Genomic DNA, 18,969 nt, shown 5'->3' on the forward strand with positions numbered 1-18,969 from the left:
GACTACACAGAGATTATCTCGGTGAAAAAAAAACGTACGGCGTTAAAAAAAATATATTTTGAAGATAAATGTTGACACTTTCAGATGGTGTAAACGAAAGTAGAAAAAAAAATTTACTTCGCTAGCAAAAAAATCACAAATATGTCAAAAAACGTCAATTTTGACACCTTTAATATCAAAACAGGTTTTCTCAAAAACCTGACGTGATAGAGCAATTCTGCCGCCGGATTCGAATTCAGCGCGAAAAATTACGTAAGAAAACATAGTTAAATCCCAATCAACTTTCAACACCTCCAATTTTGCAGGCCTGTGTTATTATTCCTCGAAAAAATTATTGTACCATATCAAAAATTAAAACTTAAGTGATACAGTCTTAACTAACCAAGTTAAATTCTATCAAATTAAAAAGTAAAATCCAAATGGTACTACCTTTTTTATTTACTTAACTCTAATTATATGTATCATTTGTATTAGGTGTTAAACTTAATTCCTGCCGTTTTTCGTCTCCAAAATTGATTTGTTTCGAAAGGAAATACTTTAATCAAAGTATTATTAATTAGTAATAAATTAGAAAATGGAGGAAATTACTTTGATTAAGGTATTCATTCATCTTCCCTTCGAAACAAATCAATTTTGGAGACGAAAAACGGCAGGAATTAAGTTTAACACCTAATATAAAAGATTTGATATCAACAAAGGGCACCAAGTTAAATTCTGTATTTAAGTTGGCGCCAATTGTTGATATCAAATCTTTTTTATGAATGATATTAAATTAAATAAATAATACTAACTCTAATGATATGTATTATTCATATAAAAGATTTGATATCAACAACTGGCGCCAAGTTAAATCCCATACCAATCATACCAAATAAAATAAAGAATATAATTCAAGTGGTATTATCTTTAACTTTTGTGCAATAAAACTTAAGTATATATCTTTGTATTACTATTGAAGGATCTTCGTATTCTGATCCAAATGATATTAATTGTTTTTATGTGAAATTTTATATCACAATTTATTCAAAGACATTTTCCTTTCTAACCAAAGTGGTAGTTATTTAATTCTCCTTCAAAACATTATTCAAAATGTTATGACAAAATTGCGTTATCTTGTCCATTCAAGTGTGACCACAAAAAATTAAAGAAATAAACACTTGGCACTGTTAGATGACAGTATAACACAGCACTAAATACATATAATATTTAGAATAAAAAAAAAATAAGAAACATTTCCATAAGAGTAAAAGAATCCATCATGTAGATATATATACATATATGCGATTAGGTTATACTGTCGTATAAGTTATGAAAGTTGTGCAAGATACTAGATTTAAGTCTAAGATAAATAAACTTATACTTATCTGTAAGACATACGTTATGAAAAAGAAAAAAAAAATAAACAATAAATTTATTTTTATTCAGTGTAAAAAAAATATTATATATATAAGATTAAATTTATTATTACATTAAAATTGTTATTGTCTTTTATTATTTATTTTTATTAAATATTATTAACATTTTTTAATTGTTTTTATAGTTTTTTTTTACTCGATTTATCAGCGCCAAGTGTTTACTTTTTAATTTTTTATGGTTACACTTGAATGGACAACGTAACGTAATTTTGTCATAACGGTCTGAATAATGTTTTGAAGGAGAACTAAATTACTACTTTGATTGAAAGGGAAAATGTCTTTGAATAAATTGCGATATAAAAATTTCATATAAGTAACAATTAAAGTTTCTATCGGAATAGTACGATCCTTCAATAGGAATACAAAGATACTTAGGTTTCATTGTACAAAAAATGTTAAGATACATAATACCACTTGGATTATATTCTTTATTTAATTTGGTATGATTGGTACGGGATTTAACTTGGCGCCAGTTGTTGATATCAAATCTTTTATACGAAAGATACATATCATTAGAGTTAGTATTATCTATTTAATTTGGTATAGGGTTTAACTTAGTGCCAATTGTTGATTCAATCTTATACATACGATATGTATTATTAGAGTTAAATAAATAATAAAAATATTACTGTTTGGGTTTTGAATTACTTGGGTAATAGGAATAGTACCGCACATTTGGGTTTTACTTTTTATTTAGTACAATAAAGATAGTATCACTCGGGTCTTATGATTTGGTAAAATAGTCTTTTTTTTTACGGAACATGTACTCTTAGTGCCTTTGTTTACCTTTTTTAAAAAGGTAAATTTGTACTGATATCACGCATAATTTTTTTCTTTATATTAGGAGACATGAGAGTTGTATACAGGGTGGGGCATTTTAATCGCCCCAGGCGAATATATCAGAAACTAAGACAGATACAAGAAAAAGTTTTATATGAAAATCGTAGGTTTCCTTGGGGGAAATAAAGTGGAAATAAAACGGATTTTGGATAGGGGGCACCAAGGTCAGGTCAAGGTCAACATGAATTTCTTAAATAGAACCTCCCATTGTTTATTGCATATTCTTATAGCACACCTGGAGAGCTTTCCAAAACACTATAATAAAATATTTTTTCATGAAGTACTTTTCGAATTATAAGGCTTGAAGGTTACAATACCGTCGACATTAGCATCATGCAAAGTGTCCGATCGACGGTTAAAACCTCTTGAACATTTTTCAGGATCATGTCCTGAATAACATTCGTTAAGATCAAGGTCACTGGAGATTGTTTCTCTTATTTTCATTTTTACATAAAAATGAATTTTCATTGCAAAAATGAAAATAAGAGAAACAATCTTCAATGTAAGCAGTCTCCTTTGAATATTAACTATCGATACAATAATAACGATTGAAAATTTTATCTTTGCAAAAAAGAAGCGTTTGATGCTCCTTATTTTAACTATTTCATACTTTAATACCAGAAGGTCTGTGGCGCTGGCCTAGGTGGTTGTTGAAAGCTCTGCACAGTATAAGGGCTAGCAAAAGCTTGATGAGGGTGTGCGCTATAGACGTGAGATTGTTGCAGGCTTGTTGGAGGACTTGATAGATTGACTCTACTGCCGCTAGCAGTTATTGCAAGATTCCATGATGGCGATGTAGTTCCTTGATTAGTCTGTTGCGTTTGCTGTTGCTGTTGTTGTTGTTGTTGTTGCTGCTGCTGCTGCTGCTGCTGTTGAGGAGGTGAAACCGAGCTGATAGGGAGTTCCGACGAAGCCAATTGATCGGGAGCGGATGTCGAATTGCCTGAATTCGGTCCCATCATGGTGACGAGAGAGTTCGAAGGCGGCGGTAGTTGTTGATTACTTGTTTGCTGATAGCTGGACGATACGGATAGATTGGGATAAGTAACTGTGGCCGGGAAGCTATAAGTCGAAGTTGATCCAACGGTCGATGATAGTCGTGTCGCTGGTTCTAATTGATGAGTTACTGATGCATGAGACGAATATAATTCGGAAACTGAAATAGAAAGTAACAGATCATCTCGTTCTTGTATTATGTTTTATGATAAAAATGAGTAAATTAGTACAGTAGTAAAGTTAAAGTAGAAATAATATGTTTATTGTTATCGATTAAGGTTAAGGTATATAAACATAATATATGCATACATACCTTGACTGGAAGAGAACGACGCATCTGGCAGACTTTGAGGATGCGGATGCTGATGCGGATGACCTGGTGGTACGGCGGCTCCTGCGTGAGGAGGCGGTGCCGGTGGATGAATAACATAGCTTGTCGGATAAGCTACAGAACTGACGTATCCAGTAGACGTTGACGAAGAGATATGCTTCCGTAGTCTAGCTCTTCTATTGCTAAACCATACTTGAATCCTAGCTTCTGACAATCTTGTCCTCTGGGCAAGTTCCTCCCTGACATAGATATCAGGATATTGAGTCTTCTCAAATGCTCGTTCCAACTCATCCAATTGGTGAGCCGTGAAAGTCGTCCTACTTCTGCGCTGTTTTCTTTTCAGTGTAATCCCTGGTTCGCTCTCGCAGTCGGATCCGGAACTCGTTTTTCCTACAAAAAGACATATTAAAATTGAAAAAAGAATAAGATGTAATTTATACATTTACATAATAGTGCCAAAATTTATAATCTGTCGCTATGTGTATTTCGGGATTGTCGTCGGGACCGTTCTTGGGGCTCAAGTTTACATGGTGCGCGACTAATCGGGCGACGACACCCGACGTCAAGACGGGCCGCGTCTTGGCTGCAAATTCGACACGGACTCTATTCCCGGCCCGTCGTCGTGCCTTTTTTTCATCCACCTTCGCCTGCGGGTCATTCTGTTCTCTTTTTCTGTCTCTTTCTCATTCTCTCTTGTTTGCTTTTTCTCTTTGTCGTGCTTCTTGAATTTACCGACACCTCTCTGCATGCGGATGGAAATAGTATTAGCGACGACGTGATCCAACAAACCTGAGTCCATAATCGTGCCACATCCACGTGCGATAAATGGTCAGAAATAACTTCGACGAAAGTTCCACCAGGACTTCGCAAGTAATCATTTCCTTCCGACGAAACGCCAAGACGAAATGAGTATTGTGGCTAATATTGTACGATTTGCTAGCGGAGGAATGGAAAGTTATTTTTTAAAAGCAATTAGTTACCATTACTCATCGGGTGTATATCATGGAATTTTTTCAAGGAGGTTTTATATCAACTCAAGAATATACCATGCGGCAAACTGAATGAGGACAAAAAAGAGGAAGATTTTACTATTGTATCGAAAAAAATTTCACTACACTAATTTTATTGTTGTGACATTTACAACAATTTTTAACGTTAATGAATTTCATTTTTAAATATTTTAAATATTTTAAATATTTTTACAGCCTTTAATGTCTTCTCGTACCTCATTTTGAAGAAGAAAAATGTTACGTTTTGTACAGGATGTAACTTTATTTATTTTTTTAAAGACTTTTTTTTAAAAAAGGACAATACAGTTACTACAAGTTACTAAATGTTTAATTCTTTAATATTGTTATTGCATGCTCGAACTAACAGAAGTATTAAAAATTACTTATATAGTCTTATAACGAAAAGAAAAAAAAATTTTATGTAACAGCAATATACTCACACAAAGTCAAAAGGAAGGTTGTATATTTTTTACAATTAAAAATGAAAGAGATGAATTTGATAAAGTCATGGTCGTATCTAAGGGGGTGGCTTTGGGGGTTCAAATCTCTCCCCCGAAATTTTTTATTAATTATTTTATTTTGAGAAGGTCCCGTTAGCACACATCCTGATAGCACACATCCATTCACATCAGTTAGTGTCTAACAATTTTTCACTGCTTACTAATGAGAATATTTTATTTTGAATTGGCGATGTACAACCGGTCACAGAAAGGTTGCAACACTTTTTTTTATGGGTTTCGAAATTCAGCCTTGAACCTAAATTGTTAGATCCGTAAGTAAGAACCAATCGCTCGGTGAGCAAACTGTATTTCGAAATCCATCGAAAAAAAAGTATTGCAACCTTTCTGTGACCGGCTGTACATGTTCTATCGAACTTCTTTCTTTCATTTTTAAATGTAAAGAACATACAACTTTTGACTTTGTGTGAGTTTTTTACTGTTACATAAAATATTTTTTTCTTCTCGTTATGAGACTATATATAAGTAATTTTTAATACTTCTGTTCGTTCGAGTTTTGACAAAATATGGGATTCGTACAGAAAATTTTCGTAAATTTTTGGTTCCACGCGAAAAACAGAATATACGCTATAATATAATGATATATTCTTGTAGCCGTATTGCCTTTCTTAAAAAAAATTCTTTAAAAAATGAAGTAAAAGTTACATGATGTACAAAACATAATTTGTTTCCTCTTTAAAATGAGGTAGGAGAAGATATTAAAAGTTGTAAAAATATTCAAATGGAATTCATTAATGTTAAAAATTATCATATTTATAAACAAATGTTTGTAAATTACAATAACAAAATTGGTGCAGTGACGTTCTTTTTAGTACAGTAGCAAAATTCTTATTTTTTTAGTTGACATTTCGATTGGTGCACGGTACATTCCTGGGTTGATTGAAACCCCCCCCCCCCCCCCCCATACATCGTTAATTGGTTAATTCAAAATAAAATATTCTCATTAGTAAAGCAGTGAAAACTTATTTATAGGTATCGACCGATGTGAGTGGATGTGTGCTATCAAGATGTACGCTAGCGGGACGCTCTCAAAATGAAATGGTTAATACAAAATTTCGGGGGGATTCGAACCCCCAAATCCTCCCCTGGATACAACCATGCCGTTACTCGTTAATCAAGTACTAGATCGATGTGTGAAAACACCAATTATAAGAAATGAAATTGCTTTTTCGTTTTTTCGCTACAGTTTTGTACATAATATTTCAGAATAAATTTATACATGTTACATATTTTATACATGTCGTTCTACAAACGACGTGTCAATTAAATTTTCAGTCTTAAAACACAATCCGGTAAAGTGATATTTTTCACAACAAATTTTGTAGTACATGACATCTCTTCCATCAAACTTAAAAATCGGTATTCTCAGTATTTATAAAGTTTGTTTTACAGTTTGTTAATACAGCTTTGTGATTTATGGCATTCTTAAGACGTTACAAACTAATCACAGATTGAGCCGTATTAGTATCTTGATCTTAAAATATTACTTAAAAAACTGTTTTGATGTAAGAAAAAATTATAAAGGTTGGCCAAAGATTAAAGATTGAATATATAAAAACTTTTATTATAAATAGATTTAAAAGATAAAAAGTAATGATAAAAGTAATTGTAAAATTCATTGTTGTTACAAAAAAATATAACTATGTTACAGTTATAAAAAAAAATTAATGTCATTACCAGTACGTTATCATAAAAATAATTGGAATGGTAACGACGTTACAAGTAACATGTTACTTCCATTTCCTGCGATACATACAGTGAATGCGAAAAGTATTCGTACAAAGAAAATATTTTTAAAAACACTTTATTTTTAAAAAATAAATATTATTCAGCAAATGAGTCATCGAATTGATGTCGAATCAATATAAATATTGATGATTTCAACATCAATTTGATGTCGATTCGACGTTTAATTGACGATTATTTCTTGTTGGATAATTAACAATTTATTCATAAAGAATAAAATAGACTGTATGTTTCTTCAAATTATATATACCAAAAAAATGGTAAAAAATTAATTATACTAAATATATCATCTGAAAAATAAGCGAAAATTAAAAATATGTATTGTTTGAATGCTTAAAAAGTATTCATACAGACGAAAAATTTAGCTTCAGGAATAAATCAGGAATATATGCAAAGCTCATTTGTTTATGTTAGAACAGAATGTTTTCATTGTATAAAATTGCTAATTAATGTTTATTTTCTACAAATAAGGCTTTTTTTTGTAACAAATTTCCTTTTTGCTCTCACTGTATATACGAGATCTACCTTCATCATTCACTTTCGTGGCGTTTAACCTCCAACATTCGTTAGAATGTCGTATACCTTTCTCGCCTAAAGTTGACACCTCGACTTACACGCATATCTATAGCGTGCGATGCATTTTATATGCGAAAAAAACAATCCGACACGTTCGGTTAACATAGGCGTCACTTCATCTCGACACCTACGGCAGCCCTACTCGTATGTTCACAACTTCGTGGGCGATTAATAGACGGTGTCCCTTTTCATTCTTCACCCCTCTGTGAGGTTGTGTTATTTCTGCCCCAGTTTCTCTATTTTTTCGACGGGCGCCCGACCGTCAGAGCGATCGACTTACATACGCAAGAATCCTCTTTCCCCTCCTTTCAACTGTGGTTCCTTTCATCTTTGCCGGCTTAGCAGCTCCTCGGATGATCTCAGGATAAATTCGTGTCTGTACACAATTCATTTTTCTTGTCAGCAGAGTAGGAAGACGTCCCTCCTTTCCACCTCAGTACTAATTTGTATCCGTGTTTGGTGAGAATTTCTTTGTGATACATAACACAGAAATTCCTTGTCCTTAACTTCCCACAAATATGGCAATTACTTATCAATATCTGTCAAACTGATACATATATTTCAGATATACGTATATTTTTAAGCTCATTAAACCCTTTTAATTACGGTTTATATGTATTTTGATTACTGTAATATATATAGCTAAACATTTCTTTTTAACTCGTTGGAACTGACGGTGAGTTAGCTTTGTTGAACTCATTGCAGTGATTGTTTGAATAACAAGATTCTGATACATAAAAATATTGGATCAAAAATCAGAATAAAAGTTTGTAGTATTACAAATTTCGAAATTTAAGTAGCTGTAACTTTGTTAAAAATTAATGAAATTTAAATATAAGGAAAGAATTCTGAAACTTAAAATCTTTAATTTGTAAAATCTTTCGAAAAGTTACTATATCTTTGGAGTTTCCGTGAATTTGATAATTTTTACGCATAGAGAATTATAAAATGAACAAAATAAAAAATTTTCTTCTCACTTCATGGGCCTGTTACGCGCCTAAAAAAACTTGCGAAAATTTTCAACTTTTTAAGGTGAAAGTATTCCCTACAAAATCGTTTTTTAAAAATGTCATTAAGATTTTTCATTACTGAATTATCACGGAGTAAATAAAAAGAGAATTTTAACTTTGATTGCTCAATTCCGCCAACAATTATTGCACCACAATTAAAAAAATGGATTGTTAAAGCCGAAACTTTGTTTTATCGAATAATATAATTGCCAAATTTTTTTAAAAATTTGTAGACACGAGACAAGTAAAGTAGCGCTATAAACTTTTGTTCGATTCAATACAATAGCATTTCTGAAGTAATGTTGAGATAAAAAGTTACATTACTCTATTTGAATTTATCTCTTTATTCTTATCTATTACTGTAGCCATTGCCATGAACAATATTAAACAATGCAATTTTCTTTATATCACATCTGCAAAAATTTGGATTATACTATTAAAGTAAATCTATTAAGTGAAAATTGACCGAAAAATGTTCAACACAAATAAAAAAGGTTATATTCGATCAAATTTTATAATCTCCAGTTCAAATAACTGTCTTGAAATTATTTATATATATATAATAGTCTTAAATTTAAGTTAAAATATAAATATAGTCCTTTTCGTTTTAAATAAAGCTTAGTATCATTATTTTTGATATGTCATTTTAGCTCTTGAAAATTAATTAGTACTTTTAATAATTTTAATCAACATATATTATAGGTCTCACAAACCAAGTGTCAATAACTATATGTTATAGCTTTTGACGTCAGCTCCAGAGAGTTAAAATGATCTTTTTTTTAGCATTTATGTATTTTTTATTTTATAAACTTGAAGAAAAAGCAAAGAGAAAAGAATCTTAATTCATTCGTGAGTCGGTACACGCGTCCTTCATCGATCGTTGATTTTCTCGATGACGATCAACATTTGCACGCGTATAAGGTCCACACCTTTACATACAACCTGCAATACCAAGCTCGCGCGTACACACGTGGGCATGTACCGAGCGGCGAGAAAATTACAGAGCCCGTCGAACGGTTGCAGCCGATCTGGCTACTGGAGAGAGGCGATCCGACCACGGCGCACCGGAGGCGAACCGGCAATTTCTGAGGCCGAGAAACGCCAGCACGATCGATTAATACGCGAACATTTAATTTATTCATTCACCGTTGCCCAAGCGAATAGGTTCCACACGGTGGTCCATCGTGTGGGCCAGGTGATGAGGCGTATCGCGGATGCGAGATCCTTTCACCACGCAAAATCCTCCGCATTCACGGTGTTTTCGGATTTCTGTGGATTTAAGTGGGTCAATAGTGGGTGTTCAACGTACGTTCGCGTATATGTTATGGGACAACTGGTGTTACATGAAATAATAAATTTTTTAAGATTTAGGAGACTGTGTAAAACTTTTAGAGTGAATCTCACTTCGTAGTAGAGTGAAATCTCATTCTTAAATATTGAAACTTAAGTTGTTTTTTTTCAAAAGTGAGATTCCATTCCAAAGAATTTAGAGAGAATACAATCTATAATTCATGCGAACAAAAGAACGGCGGGTCACAACTTTTATAGAAATTTAATACTGAAAAGTAGTGATTAATTACTTTATTTTGAGTATTAAAAACCTTGTTATTCAATGCTTTCAAATTTTGAGTAATGAATGAGTAATTAATCATTATTTTTTAATATTGAATTGGACTTTTCTGTAAGGGAACTGGTTAAAACGCTTTTCATGATACCTAAAATATATTTTAAAGTTTCTTTGAAAATAAGATAAATTGAATGGAATTAAATGAAGTAACACAGAACAACGAAGCAAAACCATCTGCATTCTTATTTTCTCCAGGCAAATTCTAAAGAAACAGTTCTTCGAACGCAAGTAGTTAGTCAAATTTAAAAAGCGGAAATCTTTTTCGTGACTAGCTAATCGTTACTTCCTCAGACTCTTTTTCTTCGACGCATGTAATTTTTACAAAATTATGTACCTTGGAGTGTTGCGAGGGCGCAAGAAACGTGAAAAGCGACTGATTCAATTTTAAGAAGCACATAACGAATGACCACAAGTACGGTCTCTCATATACGAATCGATGTCATTATAATCCAATTCCATGCAAGGATACTCGGTGTCAGGCCGATTCGCCAATTCGCCGACTATCATCAATCTCCGTTAGAACGCGAGAAAGAACTTGGGCAGCCGAGAGGGTCGATGGACATACTCTTAAAAAATCTACCACCGCTTTAACGATCGAAGAAATTTCAAAGAATTTGCGAAGCAGATATTTTTATCAAAGATATAACATGAGAGACAAGCTGTTTTGTTTATGTCTTAAAATATAATTCCGTATGAGGTGTTAAATTTTTTCGCTACAGAAAATTTTCTTATCATAATGTTATAAATAACACTAAAATTTGGAGCACAGACCTAATTGATTTTTGTTGCGTGAGTCCCTTTATTGCTTAGTCTCTAAAACAATTTTTTTAATGATATTTAAAACCTATTAATCAATTAATAAAAACTCAATAAGGAAAATGATTTGAACAAAAACATGTACAAAAATATATAAAATTATTTGTGCAAGATTATACATATATAATTAATTTTTGAGAAACATTTTCTTCGTTTCTTTTTTTCTTCTCGGATGCATATATCAGGTGTCCAAAAAAGTTTTCTATGTGAAAAACTGAAGAAACATATTTTATGATTTTTTCATTAATGTTAAATGTACTAGCAATTAGTTTTCTGCAGCTTAATTTTGAATTTATCTCGATTGCAATTCTCAAATCCTCATTATTCAAGGAAAGTGGTTTTCCAGATCGAGATCTTCAAGGTTCTCTTCACCTGAAAGCAAACTTTTGGAAAACCAAAAAATTTCGAGCAGCTTTTCTTTTATTACATCTTCCCCAAATGCCATACAAATTTTTCGACAGGTCTCTAATGCGTTAGAACTAAGTTTGAACACGCATGAATAATTTGTTCTTATTTTACCATATTAAGAATATAAAAAAATTAAAATTTACTGTTTAAAATTGTATAACTCAGGGTGCGTACCTTGTAGTTCGAGTAATGTATCATATATATATATATATATATATATATACACACACTAGTTGTCAATCAGAAAAATAGTGACACAAACAAAAATCAGCAAGAACTTTTTTATACCTAATATTTCCTCTATCTCTTGAGATGTACAAAGGTCTGTACTCCGAATTCTACCTACGGAATATTACTTGCTACGCGTATTGCTAATGCTTATTTGTGTAGCGATTGTTATTTTGGGATGACTTCTCACCGTCACCTAGTTTAACGTCGTCTTCGGAATCGCGACCCCTGAGTAGTCGAGATATTGCGGACACACTCGGAGCGCTGGTTCGTTCGCAGATGCCCTCTTTGATCAGTCGATCTCTTATTTCCCACGAGAACATACCCGGGTTGTCACGTTTGTACTCTTCAATTCTCGCCTCCACCTCCGGTGTGGCCACACGTGGTTTGCTGCCACCGATGACTCCAGGTCTGATACTACCAGTTTCTTGATAGCGGTTTAGGATCTTCGAAACGCACCCATGGGACACCCTTAATTGTCTATTCTCAGTGAGACGCGATAATAGACGAATCAGTTCATGTATGGTTTATAAAACAAAAATTTACACAGAAAGATTTTGCTGAAGTATTTAAAAATTTAATTAGATACAGATTTGAAAATAATTTTGTTGGTCCATCGAAATAATTATATAGGAATAATTAAAATTATATAAGGAAAAAAGTAGTAGAAAATAGAGGAAATTACTTTGGTTGAGGTATTCATTCATCTTCCCTTCGAAACAAATCAATTTTGGAGACGAAAAACGGCAGGAATTAAGTTTAACACCTTATATAGAATAAAATAATTATACGGAAATAATTATAATTATATAGAATATAACAGATCTAAATATGATAAGTTGAATACTGCAAAAAGCTTTAACGTTAGCAATCAGCTTGAATGTTCTTTATTTTTATTGGCCCAACAAAATTATTTTTAGATTCATACTTAGCTAAATTTTTAGATACTTTAGTAAAACTGTTCTTTCAGTGGATATATTTCTATTTTAAAAAGTTATTGTGAAATTATCCAAAAAATTCTCTAAATTGATACCTTGATATAACACACGGTCTGACCCCCGCAGCAGCCATTTCAACTATCTTCAATCTGATATGATTAGGCAGCGGTCGTCCGTTGATGAAGATACCACCGAGTTGATTTACACGGCCCTGACCCGGTATTGAACCTATGTCTGCAACAAGCGGTACACTTCCTCCTTTCATCGCTTCCATAACTGAAATCCCACACACACAAGTAGACGTTACGAATGACATCAAATGTTAATAAGGATCACAATCCCTTTTTGAAATTATCTTTTTCTATTATTTTGATTGTTTTTATAGAATTACTAAATTGAGAAATTGTCCTTTGATTTCCGTATTTATCAGAAATCAAGAAAAAGAAAAGAAGGAAGAAGAGAGAGAGATAGTTGACGAGGTGGTGGCGGGACAGTTATTGAACAATGTATAAAGAGAGCAGTCTGGATTTATCGTTGCACCACATGCTTGATTTAATTTTTTTCTCTTTTTTTCTCGAAGCAGGAGAAAGAGAAAAAGAGAGAGGGAAGGAGGGAGGAAGGGAGGGAGAGAGAGGGGGGAGAAAGAAAGAGAGAAGAAGAGAGAGTTATAAGCGCGGGCGGCTGCAACGTATAATGAACAACGCCGTAACTACTGATAAGTCCAATAAATCCCGGTACGGTTTTACGACATACAACAATGATAGCGTATAATTTGCTTGGCTTATTTAATTTCGCGTTACACGACGACGCGCTCAGCTCTGATTTATAAAGAAAGGAATACGCGCGGTCTAGGAAAGAGTCGTTGCTGGTAATTTTAACTGGTTTCAGAACACGTTTTTTAAAGCAAATTTTAAAAAGTGAATCAAGTAATTGTAATTCCTCGTGGTATATCCTCGTTACTTTTGATCTTCGATGTTTTAAAGAATCTCTTTTACAGACACGAAATTACAACTGAAAGAAAAGGCAGTAATAACGAAGCGAATGAGTTGTGTAATTAGACGGGCAAAAAGGAAATACGCAATCACACGTTTAATATTAAAGAAAAACGCGCTCGCTTATACAAGACGCGGTAATCAATGAAAAAGCGGAATCTCAATGACAGCACAACGAAAAATCGGATCGTCCAGGCGAGACGGTGATCGAAGCGTTTTATTCGTTAAAGGCGGTACTTATTATAGTTACAACACGTTATGTATATTGTTAATGTAATCGACATGTTAGCTATCGATCTTATTCATTCCAATTGGATTTGAATCGATGCTCTGAGAGAGCGCACTGCGAAACAGAACGTCCTTGATTCTTACGATTGCACCAAATGGCTTATATCGATAATATATAAAACTTAACACAAATAAATTATTATAAATTTTGATTTTTAATAATTATTTATAATGTGATATTTTCTTGAAAATGTAATTTGATGTTCAATTTTTGCGCAACATTAAAAAAAGAAGAGTTTTCGTAAGAAGATTAGACGAGTGTAATAAGTCATGAAAAATGGAAGAAACGTACTTCTTTTTAGGATTTTCTTAAAATTGACAAAAATATAAATGCAAATTATTTTAATACTCATTCATACGCTAAGTATTGTTGTGCCTGCGTTGTGGCCGCGCCACCCGAAACATTGTCCTTGTACCGTGAAACTTCCTCAAGTTCGCAGGTGCTCGTATGAAGATAGGGACGTAGCGCGTGTCAGTTGTTCCCCGTGCCTAGATTTGGAATCGACAGGACGAGAGTTTCTTTTTGTTACGTTCTGAGCTTTATCATTGTACTGACAATTCTGTTATTAAAATTCTGATTTATAAATACGGCAGTGTTGTTATTTCACGCGAGTGTATTTAAAGCGCGATCCACGTCGACGGAACATCGTCGCGAGAACGCAAACGCTACGCGCGCGGGCGTACAGTATTATCTATACTTGTGTCAAAATGCGCGTATTGATGCAGATTCAATTAATTCTGCGGTTTTGAATCGTATTGATAAGTTATTAATTGTTTAGAGAACTTACGGTGAGAAGGAAGCGGATGATTAACCCCGTCGCTTTCACTTTTCTAATCCGGGTGCAAAGTGTCGCTTGTAAATAAATTGTATAAGAAAAATGCATTAATCGGTTTTTTTTTCATCCCGGTCGTGATAAGTAAGTACATTATTGCACTTTCACAACGGCGGCTCGGTAAAAGATATGGAAATGATGGCACCATCGTTATCGCCGTCGCTGTTATTGTCGAGAGACGGGAAATGCAACAGAGTACGGTCACACGCTTTCGTTTGTAATTAAACACTTTCCGCGTAAAACACTTTGTCGCACAGGACAAAGAGTAAAGCAGACTTCGACTAACGTAAAAAGCATCCGCAGAAAAAGGAAACCGCTATCCGATTGCACAGAACGCTTGCATAATCGTAGCCATGCATCGCTGCGGGTGCAATCGACGCTCGAATAAACCGCACCAATAGTGATTGCGCTCCCGCGTGAAGTGACTTCCGATATAAATTAATCGTTTAATTAAGAAATCGAGACTATTCGAAGATTCCTTCAACTCAAAATGTTTAACATCTTTCAAGCAATTTCGATTTTAACTTAAAATACGCTTTCAAGAACGAGGAAAAGCCCCTCCATCCAACCGCTCAGAAAACCATGTGGCGCGTCTCATAAATCATTATAATGACGGAATCACGGGGCAAAAAAGAAATTCTGCGCACCGTGATGAAGTAATTAATGACCATCATTGAAAACTTCTATGCGCGGATTTTACGGAAGCGCATTCGTTGAGTTGAGTGCTAATCGTCCGCCATCATTTACCGCCGCGATTTCCGCGAGCATACACTTTCGCGTCTCGTTTCCAGCTAGTAAATCATCAAGCGACTAATTACACGTACTAATTACACTCGTGATGCCGCACGTCTAGATACTTGACGAAGCGCGTTATTTAATTTTGCAGACCTTGTTATTAAACATATTATCTTCAGGATAGATTTAGCTACGAGTTTTTCCGTTCGTGACAAAATGACATATCCGCAGGACATTTTTTCTTCATCCTTACACATTTTTCTCTATTCTGTGTAGAGCAAAATGCATGGGTACGTTCGAAAGCTGAACAATGGTACGCTCAAATTTATGACGTAATAAATGACAATTTTAACAAAGTCCAAATACATACATAGAGCGAAATCATTTAACAAACTCTGGAACGGGATAGATACTTTTATGTTTCTAAGGCAACAATGACTGGCTTAAAAAATTTTGTAAAAAATACTGAACGTAATTTATTTATTATTATTGCTAGCAATATCTTAAAAATAATAATAAATAAATTTTAAATATCTTTCTGCATTTTTATAATAACTAGAAATTATATGCCTGTATCAGTCAAAGCTGTATCTTTATAATGTTTAAATAATTCAATGTGAATTATATGTATAATATATACATATATATATATATACATATATACCATATTTGTAGCCATTCGAACTGCAATCACAAATAAAGTTAAATTGACAAGCAATTTTTTTTTATAATTGGATGAACAATTAAGCATCGTATTAGAAAGATTAAATATGCTGAAAAACTGTAATTAAATTTATTGCGAAAAATATTACCTCAGTCGGGAGTCGAACCCGGATCTCTTGTATTCTGTACTATATATGTATGTATGTATACATATATATATATATATATATATATAGTATATGCATAATTCACATCAAATTATTTAAGCATTAAAGATCCAGCTTTGACCGGTATAGACATTTAATTTCTAATTCATATTGGTAGTGTTCTCACATGTACGGTCTAAAATAAGATTATTTTTCATGATAAAATTTGAGAATCGAGTGTACATTAGAGCGCTAAAAGATTAACAAGGATAAATAACCTGGCAAGGATAAATAATCACACGACAAATGAGCATGCACGTAAGCAAATAAATATGTACGCGCGTACTGTAAATGTATATATTTAAAAAATACAACACACACATACACATACACACAAGAGAGAAAGAGGTAGAGAGAACTGTGATAGAAATCAGCTGCAGCAATTTAAATTAATTATAAAAAATATATTTTAAAGGATGATTTTGCATTTACATCTTAGGTCTTTTTTCCATAAATTATATAAAAATTTTATCTAAAATTATATGAAATCCAGCAATGATTTATTTTAGACATTTTTATCTTCATAAAATTTCTTATTCTTTAAAATGTCATAGAATGGTAAAAGAAAGACAGATGCTGTACAATTAAAATATCAATAGGCCAACAATGGTAGTCAAGAAAAAGGCTTTGTAGCGCTACAGGAAACGCTCCATAATTTACGATCTACTCAACTCTGTTCTATTCATTTTAGGGCAACTGTCAATATCAGACAGATCTTTTGAAGAAAATTGATGTTAACATTTCATTCTTAAATAAAACTTTTGTTGAAGTTACATTTCAAATCTACCAAAAAAAAAAAAATGATTTAATCAGTCAATTCTGACTAATATATTAATCTTACTTTTATAATACAAATTTTGTTAAAAATAAATAACCAATAATGCGTTTTTTTCATTTGTTGACAATAATATATTGTTAATAATTGTCATTCTTTATCGTTTTTACGTTTTTTAATCTTAAATTACTCCATTTAATATTTTCTAGATATCTATATAGAATTTTATCAAACTTAAAATTATGAAGATACAATTCTGCAAAATAAAAGAAGGTTATAAAAATAAATATTTCTATTGTTAAAATGTTTATTTTTATATACTTTTATATACTTTTATTAATTATACAAAGATGACTGTACACTATTTAAGAAGTCTTGATCAAACAAGTATAAATGAAAAATAATGCGGATCTGCCTAGATCGTAAAATTGTTGGAAATTAAATTATTTGTTCCAAACTCTACGGTTTTCCAACATAAATATTGATTCAACATATTTAATCAACTGCAACATACCTTGAAAGGAATATCCAGTGAAACATGGTCGCATCATCGAGAAATTAGTCGTAACCGTCATTTCAACCGAACCACTGCAAAATAGTTCCGACAAATTCGTTCCGACACCGAATGTTGTAAATCTCGCACTTCATTAAGTTTTTTGTAAAAAACGATATTTTTACTATTCTCTCTCCCGATAAATCTCACAAATGTTTCGTTTTAATCCTAATTGTAATTCACTCGATTGTAAAACGGGATACATAGACAAACACTAAACATACATTTGTACAAACAGACAATGTTCTTGCTTCGGATTCACTAAATCCATGGATGAGATTTTGCTCATAGTCCAGGCCCGTCGGGCCCAACCACGAACATATCTTCTTTTTCCTCAATCCACGATCTGAATGGCCACAATCACTTTGTCTATCCACACTGGAAACGGACGTCGACTGATCGACGCGCTGATTCTAACTAAGACTCTCGGGGATGAGATATCAGGGTAAGGCCAGACACTCCCACCAACTGCAGTACGGATAGTTCTCCCTGTACTGTGGGGCATCAGCGGGATATATTGTCGAGAGTTGGACTTTGATGGAACAGTAAGACAGACCCACGGTCGTTAGCCTCTGGTCCCTATCGGCCCCAGCGACCAATCGCGGCACTGCGAGGCCTTTCGCCACGCCTTTAATTCACGCCCAAATGGTACGAGACGATGAGCTTCTTGAGTGACTTTATTGCCGTGCTTTTACGAGCGTGCGCCATGCTTATACACTGTTGCTCGTTGTTTCTCAATGAGCACAAACTAAGTGGGACAAATCCTCTCTTTCGTTCTCATGCAATCATTTTTGTTTGTCATTTATTCAATCGCAACTCAAGAATAATTTTCAAAGAATTTTTTGTCAAAAGAGGCCGGAAATAAAATTCTTTCGTCACTAGAAATGAATTCAAGTTCAATGCCAAAAGAAGTGTCTGGAAATAGCTTTCAAATTCTAAATAAAATCAGATGATAATGGAGCTTAGTATCATAAATCTTCTATTTGTATATATATAAACACGATAAATACATATTTAAAATCCAATAATTAAAAATAATGAATTTTTTAGAACTGCAAGATAAATGCTATAGTGACGAAAAATTTCTTTTCTTTTGTAGAATAATCACAGTTGGGAAATTTGTATTAAATTTAACATTTCACATATTCCAAACGATCCATCTATAAAAGGAGGATATGTAAAAATGGCCAAAATTGGCTCTGAATAGACACCTTTAAAACTTATGCAGTTGTTATTTTGCAAGTCCGTATATCCATGAAAAAATACTTATTTATCCAGGAAAGCTGGGGAAATTTTTCAAAAATAATCAAATAGATCGTTTAAACGCTTTATAAAGAAACTTAATTTGTGTCTAATGAACGATGATAGATTTCGAAATTAATGGTATGTTTACATTTAACACAAGTTGGATCATAAAATACTATAAGAATACACTACTAGGAAGATCTACAAATATATATATATA

At 33.0% G+C, this 18,969-nt stretch overlaps 1 protein-coding gene across 3 annotated transcripts; it reads right to left on the reverse strand.

The window, feature by feature from the left end:
• Window positions 1-2,772: 2,772 nt before the first annotated feature.
• Window positions 2,773-17,636, reverse strand: LOC108757443 (protein gooseberry). Of its 3 annotated transcripts, none has more exons than XM_018501856.1 (5): window positions 17,466-17,636; window positions 12,555-12,735; window positions 11,712-12,001; window positions 3,565-3,972; window positions 2,773-3,411 (listed from the first exon to the last, which is right to left on the reverse strand). In XM_018501856.1, exons 1-5 carry the CDS (start codon window positions 17,524-17,526, stop codon window positions 2,867-2,869), a joined length of 1,485 nt encoding a protein of 494 aa, XP_018357358.1. In that variant the 5' UTR covers window positions 17,527-17,636; the 3' UTR covers window positions 2,773-2,866. The 3 variants fall into 3 exon arrangements, 2 of the variants coding, with proteins under 2 accessions (XP_018357358.1, XP_018357359.1); XM_018501857.1 differs by having other exon boundaries at window positions 12,555-12,693; window positions 17,466-17,635; XR_001939903.1 differs by lacking the exons at window positions 2,773-3,411; window positions 11,712-12,001; window positions 12,555-12,735; window positions 17,466-17,636 and adding an exon at window positions 4,029-4,460 and having other exon boundaries at window positions 3,894-3,972.
• Between the last annotated feature and the right edge of the window lie 1,333 nt (window positions 17,637-18,969).

The sequence above is a fragment of the Trachymyrmex cornetzi genome, unplaced genomic scaffold (genome assembly GCF_001594075.2).
Source record: "Trachymyrmex cornetzi isolate Tcor2-1 unplaced genomic scaffold, Tcor1.1 scaffold143, whole genome shotgun sequence".
Lineage (NCBI taxonomy): Eukaryota > Metazoa > Arthropoda > Insecta > Hymenoptera > Formicidae > Trachymyrmex > Trachymyrmex cornetzi.